General features: G+C 43.7%; 1 protein-coding gene across 1 annotated transcript in view; it reads left to right on the plus strand.

Moving 5' to 3' along the window:
* The window catches only part of PI4K2B (phosphatidylinositol 4-kinase type 2 beta), a 29,303-nt gene extending 21,161 nt beyond the window's left edge, over nt 1-8,142 (plus strand). Inside the window, exons 8-10 of the mRNA XM_055326761.1 lie at nt 951-1,084; nt 1,650-1,709; nt 5,823-8,142. Of these exons, the coding sequence (XP_055182736.1) occupies nt 951-1,084; nt 1,650-1,709; nt 5,823-5,996 (368 nt within the window). The 3' untranslated portion in view covers nt 5,997-8,142. The remainder of the gene's footprint in view (nt 1-950; nt 1,085-1,649; nt 1,710-5,822) is intronic.
* Nucleotides 8,143-17,171: the final 9,029 nt, after the last annotated feature.

The raw sequence follows: 17,171 nt of genomic DNA on the forward strand, positions 1-17,171 counted from the left end.
AATCTGAATATGCACCCTCACTAGAGGATTCTACTACTTTACAAATCTTTCGAGTCCTAGTACTGTGTAGATTGAGTGTCTTCTTAGGAGAGAACTAGAATTAGCCTAGAGTCATGGATCTTTGGTTATTTAAAGCCACTTTTACCTATTTACCTGCTAATGATTTAAAATTTTGGAACATCATGTGTTTACGTGCATGTGCGCATGAGTGGTCAATTCCTGATGATTTGTGACCCAGAGGGCAGGGAAATATCAGCCATGGTATTTGATCTGGGGCTGTGAAAAAATTATAGGTGTCCTATAATTTCCAAACTGAGGAGCCAGAGATTCAGATATATTTTTTGATGTAGGGCTGTTTGAGATAGACTCATTATCAAAATTCTTACTCTTTGCTATCTAAAACTCAGGAACTGAGGATCCCTGGGTGGCTCTGCGGTTTAGTGCCTGCCTTCGGCCCAGGGCGTGATCCTGGAGTCCTGGGATCGAGTCCCACAATCCCACGTCAGGCTCCCTGCGTGGAGCCTGCTTCTCCCTCTGCTGGTGTCTCTGTCTCTGTCTCTCTCTCTCTCTCTCTCTCTGTGTCTCTCGTGAATAAATAAATATAATAAAAATTAAAAAACAACAACAACAACAACTCAGGGACCTAATTAGTTTCAGTAGTATCTTACTATGCCTTACCATCTAAATTGACCATCCAAGGGATGCCTGAGTGGCTCAGAGGTTGAGCGTCTGCCTTTGGCTCAGGGCATGATCCCAGATCGCATCCCGCACTGGGCTTCCCTGTGAGGAGCCTGCTGCTCCCGCTGCCTGTGTCTCTGCCTCTCTCTTTGTGTCTCATGAATAAATAAATGAACATTTTTTAAAAAATAAAATAAATTGACCATCCAAACTTGGAATCAGGATGATCATCCTCTCATAACTTCTTCCTCTCTTTCTCTCTCTTTTGTTAGATCCATTTCACTGGGCTTGGCTTCCTCAAGCAAAAGTTCCTTTTTCTGAAGAAATAAGAAATTTAATTCTACCATATATTTCTGACATGAACTTTGTGCAAGATTTATGTGAAGATCTTCATGAACTTTTTAAGGTAAATAACATTTTAGTTAATTATTGCAGAAAATGAAATAAATCTTAGAGGAGATTTTCTTAATAGAGTTAATTTGCAATTTACTGCTTCTGGTATCACTACTTACAGTAGAACCTAACCTAAAAAGGAACTAACAGTTTTACTTTACAGGAGCATAAATTTGTGAACTGATTATGAGTGTTCTCTGAAGTGAGACTATATTAAAACCTCACAAGTTGTTTTCTTCAAAAGTTGAATTTCTACAAAAGTACTCTATAAATTATAATAAATGCTAGGTGAGCTGCTCTGATTTAATCCTCTTTAAAAAGCCTAAACCGTTGGCTAGAAGTTCATTTTAAATCCTTTTGGAACCAGTTGGAGTATAGCTAAACTATTCTTGTATTCTAGAGGCATCCAAAAATAAATCAAGTAAAAATGCTCTTTAAACGTTATTTTATCTATTAGGAAGGCTTTGACATGGCCTTACGTGCTAAGTTGAAGAGTTCATTTATTCTCAAGTATTTGCTTCAAAGATCTTGATTTTTGGAATTGTAATAATGTGAGGTTTTTTTCCATTCCATGAAAGACCGACAGAAGATTTAACAAAGCCACTTTTGAAAGTCAGATGTCTGTGATGAGAGGTCAGGTACGTTAACCTTCTTATGATCTTATTCATTAAGAAAAAAGATCTCTCTTTGAAACAGTTGTTAACTTTTTTTCTCCATGGTGACCCAAAAATGCAATTCTATCTTTTATGCCGAACCAGGGCTCATATGATTAAAAATGAAGTGGATTTCAATATCATCTTTCCTCTTGTTCTAAATTAGATATTTTTGGCCTTTTTGTACATTGTTTGTTAGCCTGTTCCACACCCCACCCCCGCCCCCATGAATTCTTTGTCCTCATTTTGATAACCTTTTTCCTGAGTGTTGCTATATTTTTCATCCTCAAACATCTACTTGGATGTTTCAGTACCAAGTTCTGTTGCCTGTTGATGGTTTTTCTCATAGAATGTGTTTGGTCTTTCCTGGAGCAGTCAGTGAGTCACCATGCCACCCAGGTTGAGCACTGATTGGGGCATAAAAGTACTAACTGTAACTCAGTGGCCTTCTATTCAGTGATTTATAAACCAGAAGCTCATTGCAGAATCAGTAATAATTGATGTTGAAGAAAATAAAACTAATGCTTTAGTACCTCCTGAATACTCTACCCTTGACTAGATATTGTGATGTGTGGTATCACTTGTCTTCACAGCAGCTCTCCATAGTTACCTGCATTTCATATGGAGGCAACTTGGCTCAGAGGGGTTAAGTAACACTTAATCTGTACATTTCTATTATCTATTTCTATTAACCTATACATTTCTATACACTATTAACATTTAATCTATAAAAGTAGGGGCTCTTCGTCTGGCCCATCAGCTACATTTAGACGTTGCCTCTGCCTGAGACCCCTCTCATCTCTTCTCTGCACTTAATCATTTATAAGTGGTGTCCTGACCTCTTTTCCTATCTCTTTGACATTAAACCAGAACCATCTCTCTAATAGCAAATCTGATCATGTCTCCTGCAGCTTACCATGTTCATGACCCCTGGGTGTGCCTAGGCTCCAGTGCCGACTTAGAGCACGGTCCACAGGACCTTTTGCACTCTTCTTTCGTTCCTCCTATGCACCTGCCTTATCGCTTGTCAGTGGTGGCTTCCCCTCAGCCTGGCCACTCCTAACTCCTTCCCTCCTGTTTCCCATTTCCCAGGGACGCGCTTCTGTGCATTGCTGCCACTCTTCAGTGCCTTTTCCTCCTCCTCTGGGGAACGGTTTTCCTTCAAACTCCAGCCTTGTCTTCCCAGGCTCCTCCTGGCACTCAGAGTTCTGTTGTCTGCAGCATCCCTGGAAATACACTGATGTTGCAGCCAACTCAAAAATTAGATGTTAAAACAGTATGTTGGGCATGTTACTGTTGCTTGCTACAGCTTAAAGTCAAGCATGAAGTGAGTGTGTGTGGTTTTAGATAGTGCAGTAATTTCTTAAACCCACTAAAATTTGAGGACCAGGGAACTAGTCTAAAGGAAAGCAAAGTCTGTATGTGGAAGTCTGTGAGTTTATACCACCTGCCTTTGGCTTAACCATCACATCCCTACCCAGGTCTCAGATGTGGCATCGATGGAGACTAAATGTTTCTCCTTGCCTGCAGTGCTTAGTCTGTTTCTAAAGGTAGCCTTCTCTGAATTAAACATATAATAATAGATTCGTTCTTTCAGGAAGGAAAAAATGGGCGATCTCTGGGGGGGGGTGCTGGTTAAGAGTATGAGTCAGGGCACAGATCCACTGTTGTTCAAATATTTATCACTTTTTATTACAGTTGTTTGTTCACATGGCTCTTTGTTTCTGGGATGTGTGTACTTTAAGGGCTCACATGGCTTTTTTTCCCCTCACTCAGTCTTCTCTCCCCCCCAACACAGTGCATGTTCCGTAGATGTTTCTTTAGTAAATAAATGCAAGATCATCAAGTGTTTACTCAGCTTTCAAAGAAACATTAATATTTAGGATAGTTTTAGGATTGAGTAATTTTTGCTTATACATATATATGTATAAGCAAATTATATATAAATAAAAATTCTTAAACATGTAGAATGAGTTTAATTTTCTTTGTACTATTCTGTTTTCCAGTTCTCTACAACAATCACATCTTTAGAGTCAGGAAAACATTAGATATTACTTAAATTAGTGTGTTTAAAAAATAAATAAATAAATTAGTGCGTTTAGACTAACATTTTTAGAGTAGAATTCTTTAAACCAGAAGAAAAAACTAACCAGAACATTTCTTTCCTTAACCATGCTGGTGCCCACATGGATTTTCATGATAAAAACAATACTTATAAATGTGAATTTCAGGAATTCTTTGTGTAATTATCCAGATATAGCCAGCCTAGAAGATTTTAAGGGAAGAACTTAAAAGGGATCCTAAAATGTAAATTCAATGAGTTACTACTGTAGCTGGTAAAGTTCCCTGAGGTGTTAAATACTTAGCATTTTCTAGGACCTAAGCCATCCAGTTTATACTTTTCGAAGTTTTATGAATTTTATTTATTAGTATGGCTTTATGTTGAAACCTTTATACTATGACTATTAAATAGTCTTTACAAGAACCACTAAAATGCGTACTATTTCTATATTAGATATCTTCAAATACCTGAAGGAGACATCTTTATTTCTAAAGTACATAACAAAGGAAGTTTTTTACCTGATATGCAGGAAAAAAAGAAAATGAATTATTAAAATTTTATTTTATCTGAAAGTATGCATTGTTTCATAACCTTATTTATGCACTCAAAGTAGCAATTCTGAGAGTGTGTTTAAACATGAAATGTACTATATTTATGTACTCTTCCTAGTTTTATTTTTTCTATTCAAGAGTAAACTCTTAAATGGAACTTTATTTTAAATGGCAACTTCCGGGATCCCTGGGTGGCACAGCGGTTTGGCGCTTGCCTTTGGCCCAGGGCGCGGTCCTGGAGACCCGGGATCGAGTCCCACGTCGGGCTCCTGGTGCATGGAGCCTGCTTCTCCCTCTGCCTGTGTCTCTGCCTCTCTCTCTCTCTCTCTCTGACTATCATAAATAAATAAAAATTTAAAAAAAAATAAAAATAAATGGCAACTTCCCCAAATCTCTAACCTCCTTGCCTTGCATCATGCTTTCCCATGGCACTTTTACCCTAAAATACATGGTATAATTTACTGAATCATACTTATTGACTCCTCCCCCTGCTAAAATGCAAGCTGTGTGGAAGCAGGGCTTTTTGTTATTGTGTTGCTCCAGCACTTAGAGCCTACCACTACCAGGTAGTAGGCATGCAAAAAAAAATTTTCTGTAGAATGAGTGGATAAGGCAAGTATGTAGTTAAAAGCACACTATTTTAAGTTTTCGTTAAATTCCAGTTAACATACAGTGTATATTAGTTTTGGATGTACAATTTAGTGATTCAGCACTTCCATACAACACCTGGTGCCCATCACAGCAGGTGCCCTCCTGTTTCCTTCATCCCTGTTTCCCTCATCCCCTCACCCACCTCCCCTCTGGTAACTGTCAGTTTGTTCTCTATAGTTAAAAGTCTGTTTCTTGGTTTACTTCTCTTTTTTTCCCCTATGATCGTTTGTTTCTTAAATTCCACATAATGAATGCAATCGTGGTATTCATCTTTCTCTGACCGATTTATTTCACTTAGCATAATATCCTCTAGCTCCATCCATGTCATTACAAATGGCAAGGTTTCATTTTTTTCTTACGGCTGAGTAACAATTCCATTGTATCTATGTTCCACGTCTTCTTTACCCATTCATCAGTTGATGGCTATTTGGTCTCCTTCCAGACACTGTTGGTGGGAATGCAAGCTGGTTGCAGTCACTCTGGAAAACAGTATGGAGGTTCCTCAAGAAGTTAAAAATAGAGCTACCCTATGACCCAGCAATTTACACAAAGAACACAAAAATTCTGATTCAGAGGGATACATGCACATTGATGTTTATAGCAGCACTATCAACAATAGCCAAATTATGGAAAAAGCAGACTGTTTAGACTAGTCTTTGTTTAGCTTCTATGTCAAATGGAGAATATGAAACCATTCACTTTATTCAGTCTAATGGGCATAAATGAATGAAATAAAAATTGTAATTGTGAATAAATGGTTAAAATTAGGTCGGTGAACTGAACAAAGGTTTTATCTTATTTGAACTGGTGAAGATACCTCATTTCTTTCCACAGATCTTAAATCTTACTCAGGCACTGAAAGACGGGAAGAGTCCTGTGCAACTGGTACAAATGCCTTGTGTGATTGTGGAGCGCAGTCAAGGTGGAAATCAGGGCCGAATTGTCCATCTGAGCAATTCATTCACCCAGACTGTCCACTGCAGGAAGCCATTCTTTTCCTCCTGGTAGCAGATGTAAAAGAAACAACCCTTTTGGCATTATTCTGTTATTAAAACAATACAGTAATGCAAATCTGTTAAGCGCTCCAGTTACAAAACCTCAAATAATGTAAGTCTTTAAAAGGTTATCTCTTGAATGTAATCAGAAGTTTACAATTTTTTTGTCCAAATATTAAATTTCTATTTCAGGGAAGAAGCAATATATCTCCTATATTGTATTTTTGTAGAAAAATTGTATTTTATGTTGTCAATGTTAGTATAAGAGGTAATTTCATGGTTTACATATTCTGAAATGACTGTAATTACTTTAGAATTCCCAATAGAAAAATAAGTGTTGACTTTGAATAACTTTTTATATTCTTTTTAAACATTGAGTAGGATGTTCATATTCACTGTTCTTGCATCATAAAAGGCCTTGGAGGGTGAAACTGCTCTTGTGAGCTTTAATAAGTGGTTAATAGAAAAACAGGTAAGAATAGAGCAATGTTGCCTTAATTGAAAAAGCTGCTATTTTAGAACTTGAAGAAGTGCCCCCAAAGTGACTGTGGTTAGGGACCAGAAAGTTATATTTTGGTTGAGTAAAAGGTGACCATTTCATTTTCTGTACTTCAGAATATTTTCTGTCAATTATTTTGTTATAGTAAAGAAATACGATGAAGATATTCCCCCTTTTTTAAAAAATGGAAACACTGAACTGAGATGGAGGGGACTAACATGAAATTAAGGCAGATCCCCAATATTTTGAAATTCCAAAGTCACAGTAAAAGTCCCTTTTGTTTCTTGCATGGGATCAGTTATTTAATCAATTAGTACTTTAGTATTGATCTTACTCAGTTTAGAGCTTCAGTTAGTATTAACTTCACTGAAAAATAAACCATACCTCAGAGTGTATGTTGGATTGCATTTTGGGGTCCTAGGGCAATAAGCCCTTAAAAATAACAGATTATACGGGACTTGAAATTACCGGTGTTACTATAATTAACAATCAACTTTAGAATATCAGCCCTAACTAAAGGGGAACGTGACAGAGATAACCATAAAGTCATTTATATTTGATTTTGAAAATCAGTATGCCTGGCACCCTAGGACTTCATAGCACTTGTAACTCACCAAGTGATTTAAATTGAGATGAGCCCAGTATGAATATGTGATTACAAGAAACCAGAAGCTTCGTTCTCTTCTTCAGGCCCCAAACAAGTAACATCACCACTCAAACTACACTGGCAGTTTGTGGTCTGGGCCTTTCGGTTTTTTAGCTTTCTGTCTTGTGATTCTTTTTTTAATTAGGTATTTTTGTGTAAAAAATGTTCACGAAGGTTAAATTAGGACCGGAGACAGATCTGCAGATCCTCCTTCCTTCACCTCTTTCTCACGGTCTCCATGGATGTGGCAAGTGAGAACACTGCTGCCTTAGTACCAGCTCCCTGGATACGTGTGTTCTCCTGCCTTCCCTGACCTTCTGTGATCTTCCTGCTGAGATCATGGGAAATTGACTGGAAATTCAAAACTCAACTACTATCTTTAGATAAATACTAGTAATTAAAATGTGCCTTTTGAAGATGGGTTCTTAAAGAAAATAAGTTGTTATGATATGGGTACTGCTTTCATAAAACAGTTTTTTCAGTATTTTGAGAAATTGCTAAATTAATTTTTATAATGGAAAACTTAGTAAATTCCTACTGTTTTATATCCTGAAGTTAAAATAGTGTGGAAATATTTTTAAATGGCCTGACCAGGCTAGAAGAGTAAAGTTGAAATATTTAAAATATGATCATAAGTCAGAATACATTGGTTATATTTTGTAAATTTTCATGAACTTGTTTCTTATTTAAATATAGTGTTAATTTTTTCAGTGAGTATATTTATAGTGTCAAACTTGGTAGAGTAAAGGTAATAAAAATCATTGTCTTAAGGTCACAGTTCTCCTGAAGTATGTATATTGAATATTTAGAATGTTTGTGAACACATTTATGTTTATAAATGATGCCAAACCACCGTTTCCCTCGTATGTTAGTGGTATAGTTTAATTCTTTAAAATTCCAAAAGCCACTGAGGGGGCCACTTTATGGGATGAGTACTGGGTGTTGTGCTATATGTTGGCAAATCGAACTCCAATAAAAAAATATACAAAAATAAATAAAATTCCAAAAGCCATATTTAACTGGAACCTTCGTAATTGGAGACTTTTTTTTTTAATTTTAATTAGAGACATTTTAATTTTGTTTAATCATATGCTTTCTAATTCTCCCCCGAATTTATCAGGAATTGGAGGCTGTGGAAAACCTGTGGAAGGTTTTTTGCAGACTTGAAAACAGTTTGAGTTACCAGTTTTGTTTTTTTTTTAATTTAAAGTCCTGTACTGATGGAATTAAAGCCTTGTTAAAACCAGATAGTGAGTGTCATCTAATCACATTACATCTGAAATCCTCTTACAGGTACAAGGACAGGCAGGCAGCCGTATGCTTTAGAGTCGGTCTTTTCTCCCAAGTTGCTTGGCCAACAGCACGGAGCTTCTCGGTGTCGCCCCGCCTTTGCCAGCCTCTGTCGTGGTTACTAGTGCCGGCTGGTCATAGACGTGGCTCCCGGGCCTGGCGAGGAAACTTCACAAGCAGTGGTCATGATTGACCACTTTTCTCTTCCTGTTTGGACATAAGCAAAGAGTTTGCAAGATGGAAAAGCCAGGACGTGTCGGCCAGTGCTTGCGGGACTACCCGGAGAGCCCGCTGCCTGAGCTGAACTGTGACATGAGCAAGAAGTAAATCCCACCCGTGCCTGGGATTTATATGTGACTGTACCACAGTCTGCCCTATCCTGGGCATTATAATATAAATAGAAACATACAAATCATTTAAAAATAATCAGTCGTATAGGAGGCACGATGGTAGCAGCAGCGGGTGTTTTTTAGTCTCCCCGAGCCCCCAGGTGCTATCCTATAGCACGAGAAAAAACCGCAGTGGCACCATCTATGCTAAAATTCGGTGGTAAGAGTAACCCTGTAAATCCCAGAAGCTAAGCAGTTGGGGCTAAAACCATCGATAGCAGAACAGCAGCTTTGGAGGAGCACACAAGCAAAGCTAGGGGACCCGTGGAGTGGCACCCTCGGCGGGGGGCCCCCAAACCACAGTTGAAGTGGACAGGACTGTTGAGCATTCAGGGGCAGCTAGGAAGGGGAGCCCGCAGGAAGGCCCCAGGGTGCGAGGGCAGCCCAGAAGCACCCTGGAGAGCACGGCGCCTGCCCAGAGGGAGACGATTGGGTGTGGGGCCCAGGCTGACAAGGAAAGGCCTCAAGACAATGTTGAAGGAAAAATACTGCCAAAGTATGTACCTGTCTCGTTTGTGTAAATACAGAGCCGCACCTTGTGTTGTGTGCAGCCTTCCGAGGCGTAAGTACACACCAGGGTGCCTGGGAGTGCCCTTCCCCGCCCTCGGAGGAGTCCCGGCGGGCTGAGGCCACGGCAGCAGACCTACAGGGCACCGAGCAGCCCACCTGAAGTATAAGGTTCATTTCTTGCTGATCTGGAGCAAATAGACTGTCCACATTTGTTAGAATCTGAGTGGTGAGTCCAGGTGTTTTCTTCTAATATTATTCTGTTACTTCCTGTATGTTTCAGTTATTTCATTTTTCTAAAGAAGCGTTTACATGGGAGCATATTTATGTGAATGCTCTGGTTGCCGGCCTTTATTCGCGTGCAACGGCCACCACCACAGAGTACCACCGACTGGGTGGTTTAGCCAAGCCAGCGGGAGTTTATTTTCCCACAGTTCTGGAGGCTGGGAGGCCAGGATGAAAAGGTGCTGGCAGGATGGGTTTCCGGGCGGCATGCCTCTGGTTTACAGAAAGTCACCTCTCTGTCCTCGCAGGCCTTTTTCCCTGTGCCCTCCCCCTGGGTGTTTCTTCTTCTAAGGACGACAGCCCAGTTGGATTAGGGCCCCACCCACATGGCCTCCTGTAACCTTAATTACCTCTTGAAAGGCTGTCTCCAAATATAGTCACGTTTGGGGGTTCAGACTTCTGAATACCAATTTGGGAGAGGACACAATCCTGTACATAACACCACCCAAGGTAGAAAAAAAGAAAAAGAAAAAATTTCTAAGCACTTGCATTTGTTTTTCTCAACGTGGCTGGGATCGGCCTCCACCTCACTCACTCCAGCCGCCTTCTTAGTCATACACCTGATAGAAGACTAAGATCATCGGGGGGCCGGGAGGCCCAGTGGGTTACGTGTCTGCCTTCAGCTCAGGTCATGATCCATGATGGGTCCTGGGACTGAGTCCCGAGTCCTGCATCGGGCCCCCTGCTCAGCGCGGAACCCCCCCTCCCTCTGCCTCTGCCCTCCCCCTCCCCCCTGCTTGTGCTCTCGCTCGCTCTCAAATAAACTCTTAAAAAAAGACTAAGATGATCATAAATACCTTCTGAAAGGCCTTCTTAGTAACGTGGAGAACTTCTCAACTTTTATAATAACTTCTAATAATTATTTTGACTACTGAGGTAAAGTTCTCGCTTACTGCCAGACTCTGGGCTCTGTTCTACAGAGTTGTGGAACCACAACAGCTCATTGCTCAATCGCGGCAGTTACGTGAATTTACTTTGGCTCTTTCTCACTTCCTAAAACCCCAGCTCCTGGGTGGATGACAGTGTGCATGATAAGTATAAATCACTCATTGACTTCAACAAACACTTGTTGAGCACCACGCTCTGTGTCGAATTCTCTAAAAGATAGTAGGAATGCGAAAATCCGTAAACTACATTTTCAACTCTTGGATTCAGCTTCAGGTAATGCTCAAAGGGAGAAGAAAAACCTGAAAACGGTAATAGGGCTAAAATCAAGTATTTTCTGGGGAATAATGTTCCAATCTTTGTGTACCTTACACCCACCCTTTTCTACCTTTGCCTCTTAGCCTGTAAGTTCCTTACATACGAGGGAGAGAAGGTAAATGCTTTGTAGACTGAACGCTTGACTGCATTTGGCTGGAGCTCTCAACCGATTATTTCTAATAGCAGCATGTTTGCAACGTCTAGATTTCACTTGGACTGTGGAGGGTGTGGCTTTTGTCCTGCGGCGTGATACATTGGTGTTTTGCAAGTGGAGGGTAGAGGGTCTCCAAGGATGTCTGTCCTTAGTTCCCTCCCACTGTAAGCATGAGCCACGCCCCCCATCAGGAAGCGCGGTCTGCCTCGCCTCCTTTTCAGTCTGCACTGGCCTTGCAACTTGCTTCGAACGGCAAAATGGTAGTGAAAGTGAAGCTATGCCAGTTTGGGGGTTTTGCCTCTGCCCCCCCCGGAAGTCACCCCTGTAAGACGTCCAACTCCCCCCGAGTCCATGACGCCATGAGGAAGGCCATGCCAGTCATGCCGAGAGACCACGTTGAAGGAGAAAGACAACAATGTAGGCGTCTGGGTGGCTCAGTCAGTTGGGCATCTGCCTTCGGTTTGGGTGGTGGTCTCCGGGTCCTGGGGTCGAGCCCCGAGTTGGGTTCCCCGCCCAGGCAGGAGTCTGCTTCTCCCTCTCCCTCTGCCCTTCCCTGCTCCTGCTCTTTCTCTCTCGTTCATGTGTTCTCTTCCTAATCTTTAAAAGAAAGAGAGAATATGGTCATCCTATTTACCACAGCATCATCTCTCTGAAAAATATCAACAAGTGTCTGTATTCTATCAACAATATTCAAGTATCTTCAGTGATTTGCCAACTACATAATTTTACAGCCAGATTTCCTTGGCTGGGGATAGTCAGGTTTTATTCACTGCATGTGTTTGTTCCGTCTTCTAACCTAGAACAGTTCCTTCCCTCTCCCCATGACAGTAACTGCTGGGACATCCCCCACATCTGAATCTGCTTCCTCTTACTGTTCAGCTTGATCTTCTATCCCCTGTATTTTCTATAAACTGGAAGTGAGATCTGAAAGCTGGACTAGGTTCAGGTTAAACATTTTTGACAAGAATATTTCGAGGATGATTCTGCATACTTCATACTGCATGTACATCAAGAATTAGATAAAAGATATTTCATTTTTATTGAAGAATTCATCATGGTAGGGGAGGAAGTCCCACAGGAACCAGAGAGCTATGGCAGTAGGAACCCTGCTCACAAATCAAAAATTATTCTTGTCTAGGGACGCCTGGGGGGCTCAGTGGTTGAGCTGCTGCCTTTGGCTCAGACCATGATCCCGGGGTCCTGGGATCGAGTCCCACATCGGGCTCTCCGCAGGGAGCTTGCTTCTCCCTCTGCCTGTGTCTCTGCCTCTCTCTGTGTGTCTCTCATGAATAAACAAAATCTTAAAAAAAAAATTCTTGTCTGTGTAGAGGACGGTTCGATCCCCTCCATTTCTTTGAAAATCTAATTTTTGTCCCATCTTTATCAATGACTTTTTCTAAGTGAGCTGTCTTTTTTGATGCTGATGATGCTGATGAATGATGGATGATAAAGATGAGTTGGTTTTAATCAAGCAAATGTACTAATGACATTACCAAAAGAATATTGCCATGAATGATATTAAGCCTAAAATCTCAAGAATGACATTCATAACTTAGAACAAAGGTGTACTTCACTTCCGTGAGCTTTCATTCTTCGCTGTGAGCTATTTTGCTATTACTCATGGCATTTGCTTTTCATAAGAAGATCCCCAAATATTAAGTGGGCTCATGAATTGAACAGCGAAAGTATATAACAAAAGTGAATTTATCTAAGCAAACTGCATTATTAATCAGCTTCATTCTTATTCAGTAAGTTTTAGCCTGTTTCAAAATCCATGTAAAGAGCTCTTTGAGAAAGTAAATCCTTAAGCTTTAACATTTTTTTTCTAACATCAAGTAATGCAATAGACTTGACTTTCCTCATTTCAAAACGTGATAAACTTACTTAGGCGCTAATGTCACTTATCTTCACTAACTGGCTCGTGCGCCACAGTTCTCCTCTATGAATTTTAAATTGGAATAGACCTGTTTTCAAGCCCTGGTTCTGCCCCTTATTCGCTCTGTGTCCTGGACGGATCTTGCAATCTCCCAAACCAGCTTTCTCTCCGTGTATAAAGCACACAAGCGGATGGTCACCTCAGAGGTTTGTAACAAGGACACGTAAGGTACAATTTGTGAAAAGCCTGGTACAAATTCTGGTAGCTGGGGGCTCCTGGGTGGCTCAGCTGGTTAAGCGTCCACCTTCAGCCTGGGTCATGATCCTGGGGTCCTGGGGTCAAGCCCCTTGCCAGAGCCCTGCTCAGTGGGGAGCCTCTCTCCCTCTGCCCCAACCCCTCTCTGTGCTCTTCTGCTCCCTCCCTCTCTTTCTCTGTCAAAATCTCAAAAAAAAAAAAAAAACAACCACAAATTCTGGTAGTCCTAGGATGGGTCTCTATCCAAGCACCTGTCTGCGTATGGTGCAAATAATAGCAAATTAATGCCATTTGAGGATTTGGGGCTTTAGATGATGGAATAAGGCCATGTATCCGTGTCTGTGGCTTTGGATTGCTGCAGAGAGACCATGTGTGCAGGGCACATGCCTGGAATACATCGAAAACGTGTTTCCTGGAGCCTGGCAGCAGGTCTGGAACCAAAAGGCCACCCTGACCTCCTCTGCGGTGCAGGTGCGGGTTGACCTGGGCTGGGGAGCGAAAGTCACCCGAGCGCACTGGACACAAGTCGGAGATGAATCCAAACCCCATCCTGGGAAGGGATCCGACATCTCAAAAGTGGTTTGTTAGGAATCCTGACGCCCCCCAACCCCCCCACCCCAGTCCCCGCCAGCGCAGCGCTCTGGGGTTCCCCGGATGCCTGCAGGGCCCCCACTGGGCCCTGAGAACTCAAAGCTTGGGAAAGCAAAGAGCAACCCCGAGCCCCGTCTGTGCCCTAGACGCGCGCGCCTTGGGCCTGGGCGGCTCCGCGGGTGCACCTGCTGGGTGGCCGCGCACCTGCGGGCGGTGGGGCTGAGCCGGTCACCCCCATGCAGAGAGGCTGTGCGCTGAACCCCTGTGGCTTGGGACGCCTCCTGAAAGCTAGTCCACCCTGCAGGTGCTGGCTTTACATTGCGCCACTTAAAGGTGGTCGGGAACTGAGTTTGAACCAAGGGGCTGGTTTAAAGCAAGGTCGCCCCTGCCCCTAGCATAGCTGCTTTTTTCTTTTTAAAAGATTTTATTTATTTATTCATGAGAGACACAGAGAGAGAGGGAGAGAGAGAGAGAGGCCGAGACACAGGCAGAGGGAGAAGCAGGCTCCCTGGAAGGAGCCCGATGGGGGACTTGATCCCACGACCCCGGGGTCACGCCCTGGGCGGGAGGCAGCCGCTCCGCCGCTGAGCCCCCCAGGCGTCCCCTTAGCATAGTTTCTAACTTGCCATCCGTGCTGTGCCTCAGGACTCGCAGCTGCACAAGCGCTGGAATCTCTGGCTAGAATGCTGCTCACTTTTCTGGATAGGATCCCCCTTAATGTTTCGAGGGCGACCATCGTTATCTTTAAGTTTCCACCCACTGCGGCTCCAAGAGGGGGCAGTTATCAGGCTGCTGGCGCAGCAATCTGGCATGAGCTGCAGAAGAATGCAGTAAAAAGAAGAGGCTTGGACTCCGGCTTGAAAAGGTTGAAAAGTAGCAGAACGTGTTGCTCCCAAATACGGCACTTGGGCCCGAGGAGGATTCTGAGCTGAAGCGGATAGAAGGGGAGCCCTCTGCCTTCCCCTATACCTGCCTAAAGGCAGGACAGTTTGTCAAGATGCCCCCCTTCCCCCCACCCCCGCCACCTGCGACAGTTCTAAACTCTACCATCAGTCTCCCCATATCCTTGCCTTCCCACGGCCCGGTGCCCCTGGAAGCTCAAAGTCCTTTGCCTTTATCTGGTCGCGTCTCTAAAAATACACTGTTCTCTTGTTAGGATCCCTCTAAGCCCGTGCACTAACCAGCCCGTGGCACCTGTTTGTGAACTTCCTGCTTGTTCTTTTCTCTTGTTAATCTGCCTCTTGTTAGTCTAATTTACGGACCGAGGCCGGGGAACCCAAGGTGGGTAGAAGAAAAAGGGTTTTTTCTCCTTCTCCACCAAGGTCAACTAGATTCTAGTGGAGCTTCTAGTCATCACCCGGGCAGGTATTCGAGTTTCCCCTGTGTGGATGCCTGTGTTTACCTATTTATAAAGTCCTCGCTTTGCCTTGCACTGAGTGTTTTCCACGCTGGACCCCTCCCAGTTGCCCATCGGGATCTGCTTCTCATGTTTCTCCTCCTGCTTATGCCCGGGCGGCAGTTGCACGGACGCCACCGACAGGCACCCCCACATGTCACCTCTGGCTTTGCCAATAGGAGCCCCTGACGGATGAGCGCTCCGAGGCCCAAGGGAGGAGAGCGAGGTTGGAGACTTCATCCCCCGGCTCCCGCCCTGTGGGCTTGGGATGGTGACTGAGGCCCTGTGCCCTGCAGGGCCGGCCCTGCCCTGTCTCCCCTTGGCCCGTAGGCCTAGGAGTGGGAACGGCTCCCTGCTGTTCATCGGCCCCAGAAAAGGCACAGTCCCTGGGGAGCCGGACGGAACTCTGCCCCCAAGCTGGTGGACAGTCCCCTTATAACACTGCCCTCAACGTCCCCACTCGGGCGTGCACCTGTTCCTGCCAGGACCCTGACTGTCCCGCACGTGATCTCACCCCGTCCTTCCTGCCAAGCCGGACCATGGATATGATCCCCGTAGTACACCTGAGAAAGGCCCGGAGATATTAAACAGCTCGCCTCAACTTACACCACTCATTTTCCTTGTTTTGTTTTTTAAAGATTTTATTTATTCCTGAGACACACACACACACACACACACACACACACAGAGAGAGAGAGAGAGAGAGAGAGAGAGAGAGAGAGAGGCAGAGACAGGCAGAGGGAGAAGCAGGCTCCATGCAGGGGGGTCTGATGCGGGACTCGATCCCGGGACCCCGGGGATGAGGCCCTGAGCCGAAGGCAAATGCTCAAGCACTGAGCCCCAGGCGTCCCTCCAAAGGAATTTTTATATGTTAAAGCAGACTTCAGGCTCCTGGGGGTCGGCCTAAGAGCTCCCGTTGCCCTCAGCAACGTAGGATCGAGCAGGCGGTTGAGGCCCTAGAGGAAGGTCCCTCCGCCTGTTTCAAGGACTTGCAGTGGGCTGTAGGCAGTGAGGAAATTTAATAATTTTTCTTCAGCCTTTGTTCCCCACATCAGGAAAGGCTTTGTGACTCGATCGTCCCGCCCCCCTCACCAGCCTGGACAATGTTGCGTTACCTCTGTGGTCCCACCCTTTACCTTTTGTCCTCTTTCTGTAAAAAAGGCTTTGTAGACCCCCTTGACTGTCTTAAAATGAAATTCATAGATAATATAATCTACCTAAAGACCTGGGTTTAAATAAAATATGTAACATGTCTTTTCTTTTTTCTTTTTTTTAAAGTAGGCTCCAAGCCCAGGGCAGAGCCCAACGTGGGGCTTGAACTCACAATCCTGAGATCAAGACCCAAGCTGAGGTCAAGAGTCAGACCCCTGGCCGACTAAGCTACCCAGCTCCCCTGTAAAATATCTTAAAATAAGAGGACAGTCGCTTAAAATAAAACATGTGCTTCGTATGTAAACACTTAGCATGACCTCATTGTTATAACAAAGTAGTGAGATGCACATACTCTCATATAATGAGTATGCTTGGATTTAAGAGAAGTGACACAAAATTGAATTTTTTATTTATGCAGGAGATTTTGTAATCGGAGCTAAATTAGGAGAGTCCTGTGGGGTCACTACTAAAGTGGATTCCTTTTTGTTTTTCTTTTTTGTTTGTTTGTTTGTTTTTTGCTCAAAAATATTCACTCTAGGCCTCCACCTCCAGGGGAGAATACTTTCATCTTTCCATTTTTCCACCCATTGATTTTTGGGCTTGCCAACGTGGCCTGCTTTGGCCAAGAGGAATAATGGCAGGCAACTGACCTGAGGCTTGAAACATGCTGCGCAGCGGGAATCGCCCTCTGGTACCCCCACCATTATCACGAGGAGAGTTTCTCCCCGGGGTGAGATGCCTGGAGCAGACCTGAGCCCAACCCAAGTGTGGAGCCCAGCCCAGCTGACCCAAGTTTGAGGCAGAACCGCCCAGCTGAGCCCAGCCAGGACCAGCCAACCTCCCGCTGACCCAAGATGCATGGGGGCGAATGACTGCTGCTTTAAGCCTCTTTCTTTTGGACTGGCGTGTTACCCAGAACTTGCTGACCAATACAGTATAGTGACT

The sequence above is a fragment of the Nyctereutes procyonoides genome, unplaced genomic scaffold, assembly GCF_905146905.1.
Source record: "Nyctereutes procyonoides isolate TBG_1078 unplaced genomic scaffold, NYPRO_anot_genome, whole genome shotgun sequence".
Classification (NCBI taxonomy): Eukaryota; Metazoa; Chordata; class Mammalia; order Carnivora; family Canidae; genus Nyctereutes; species Nyctereutes procyonoides.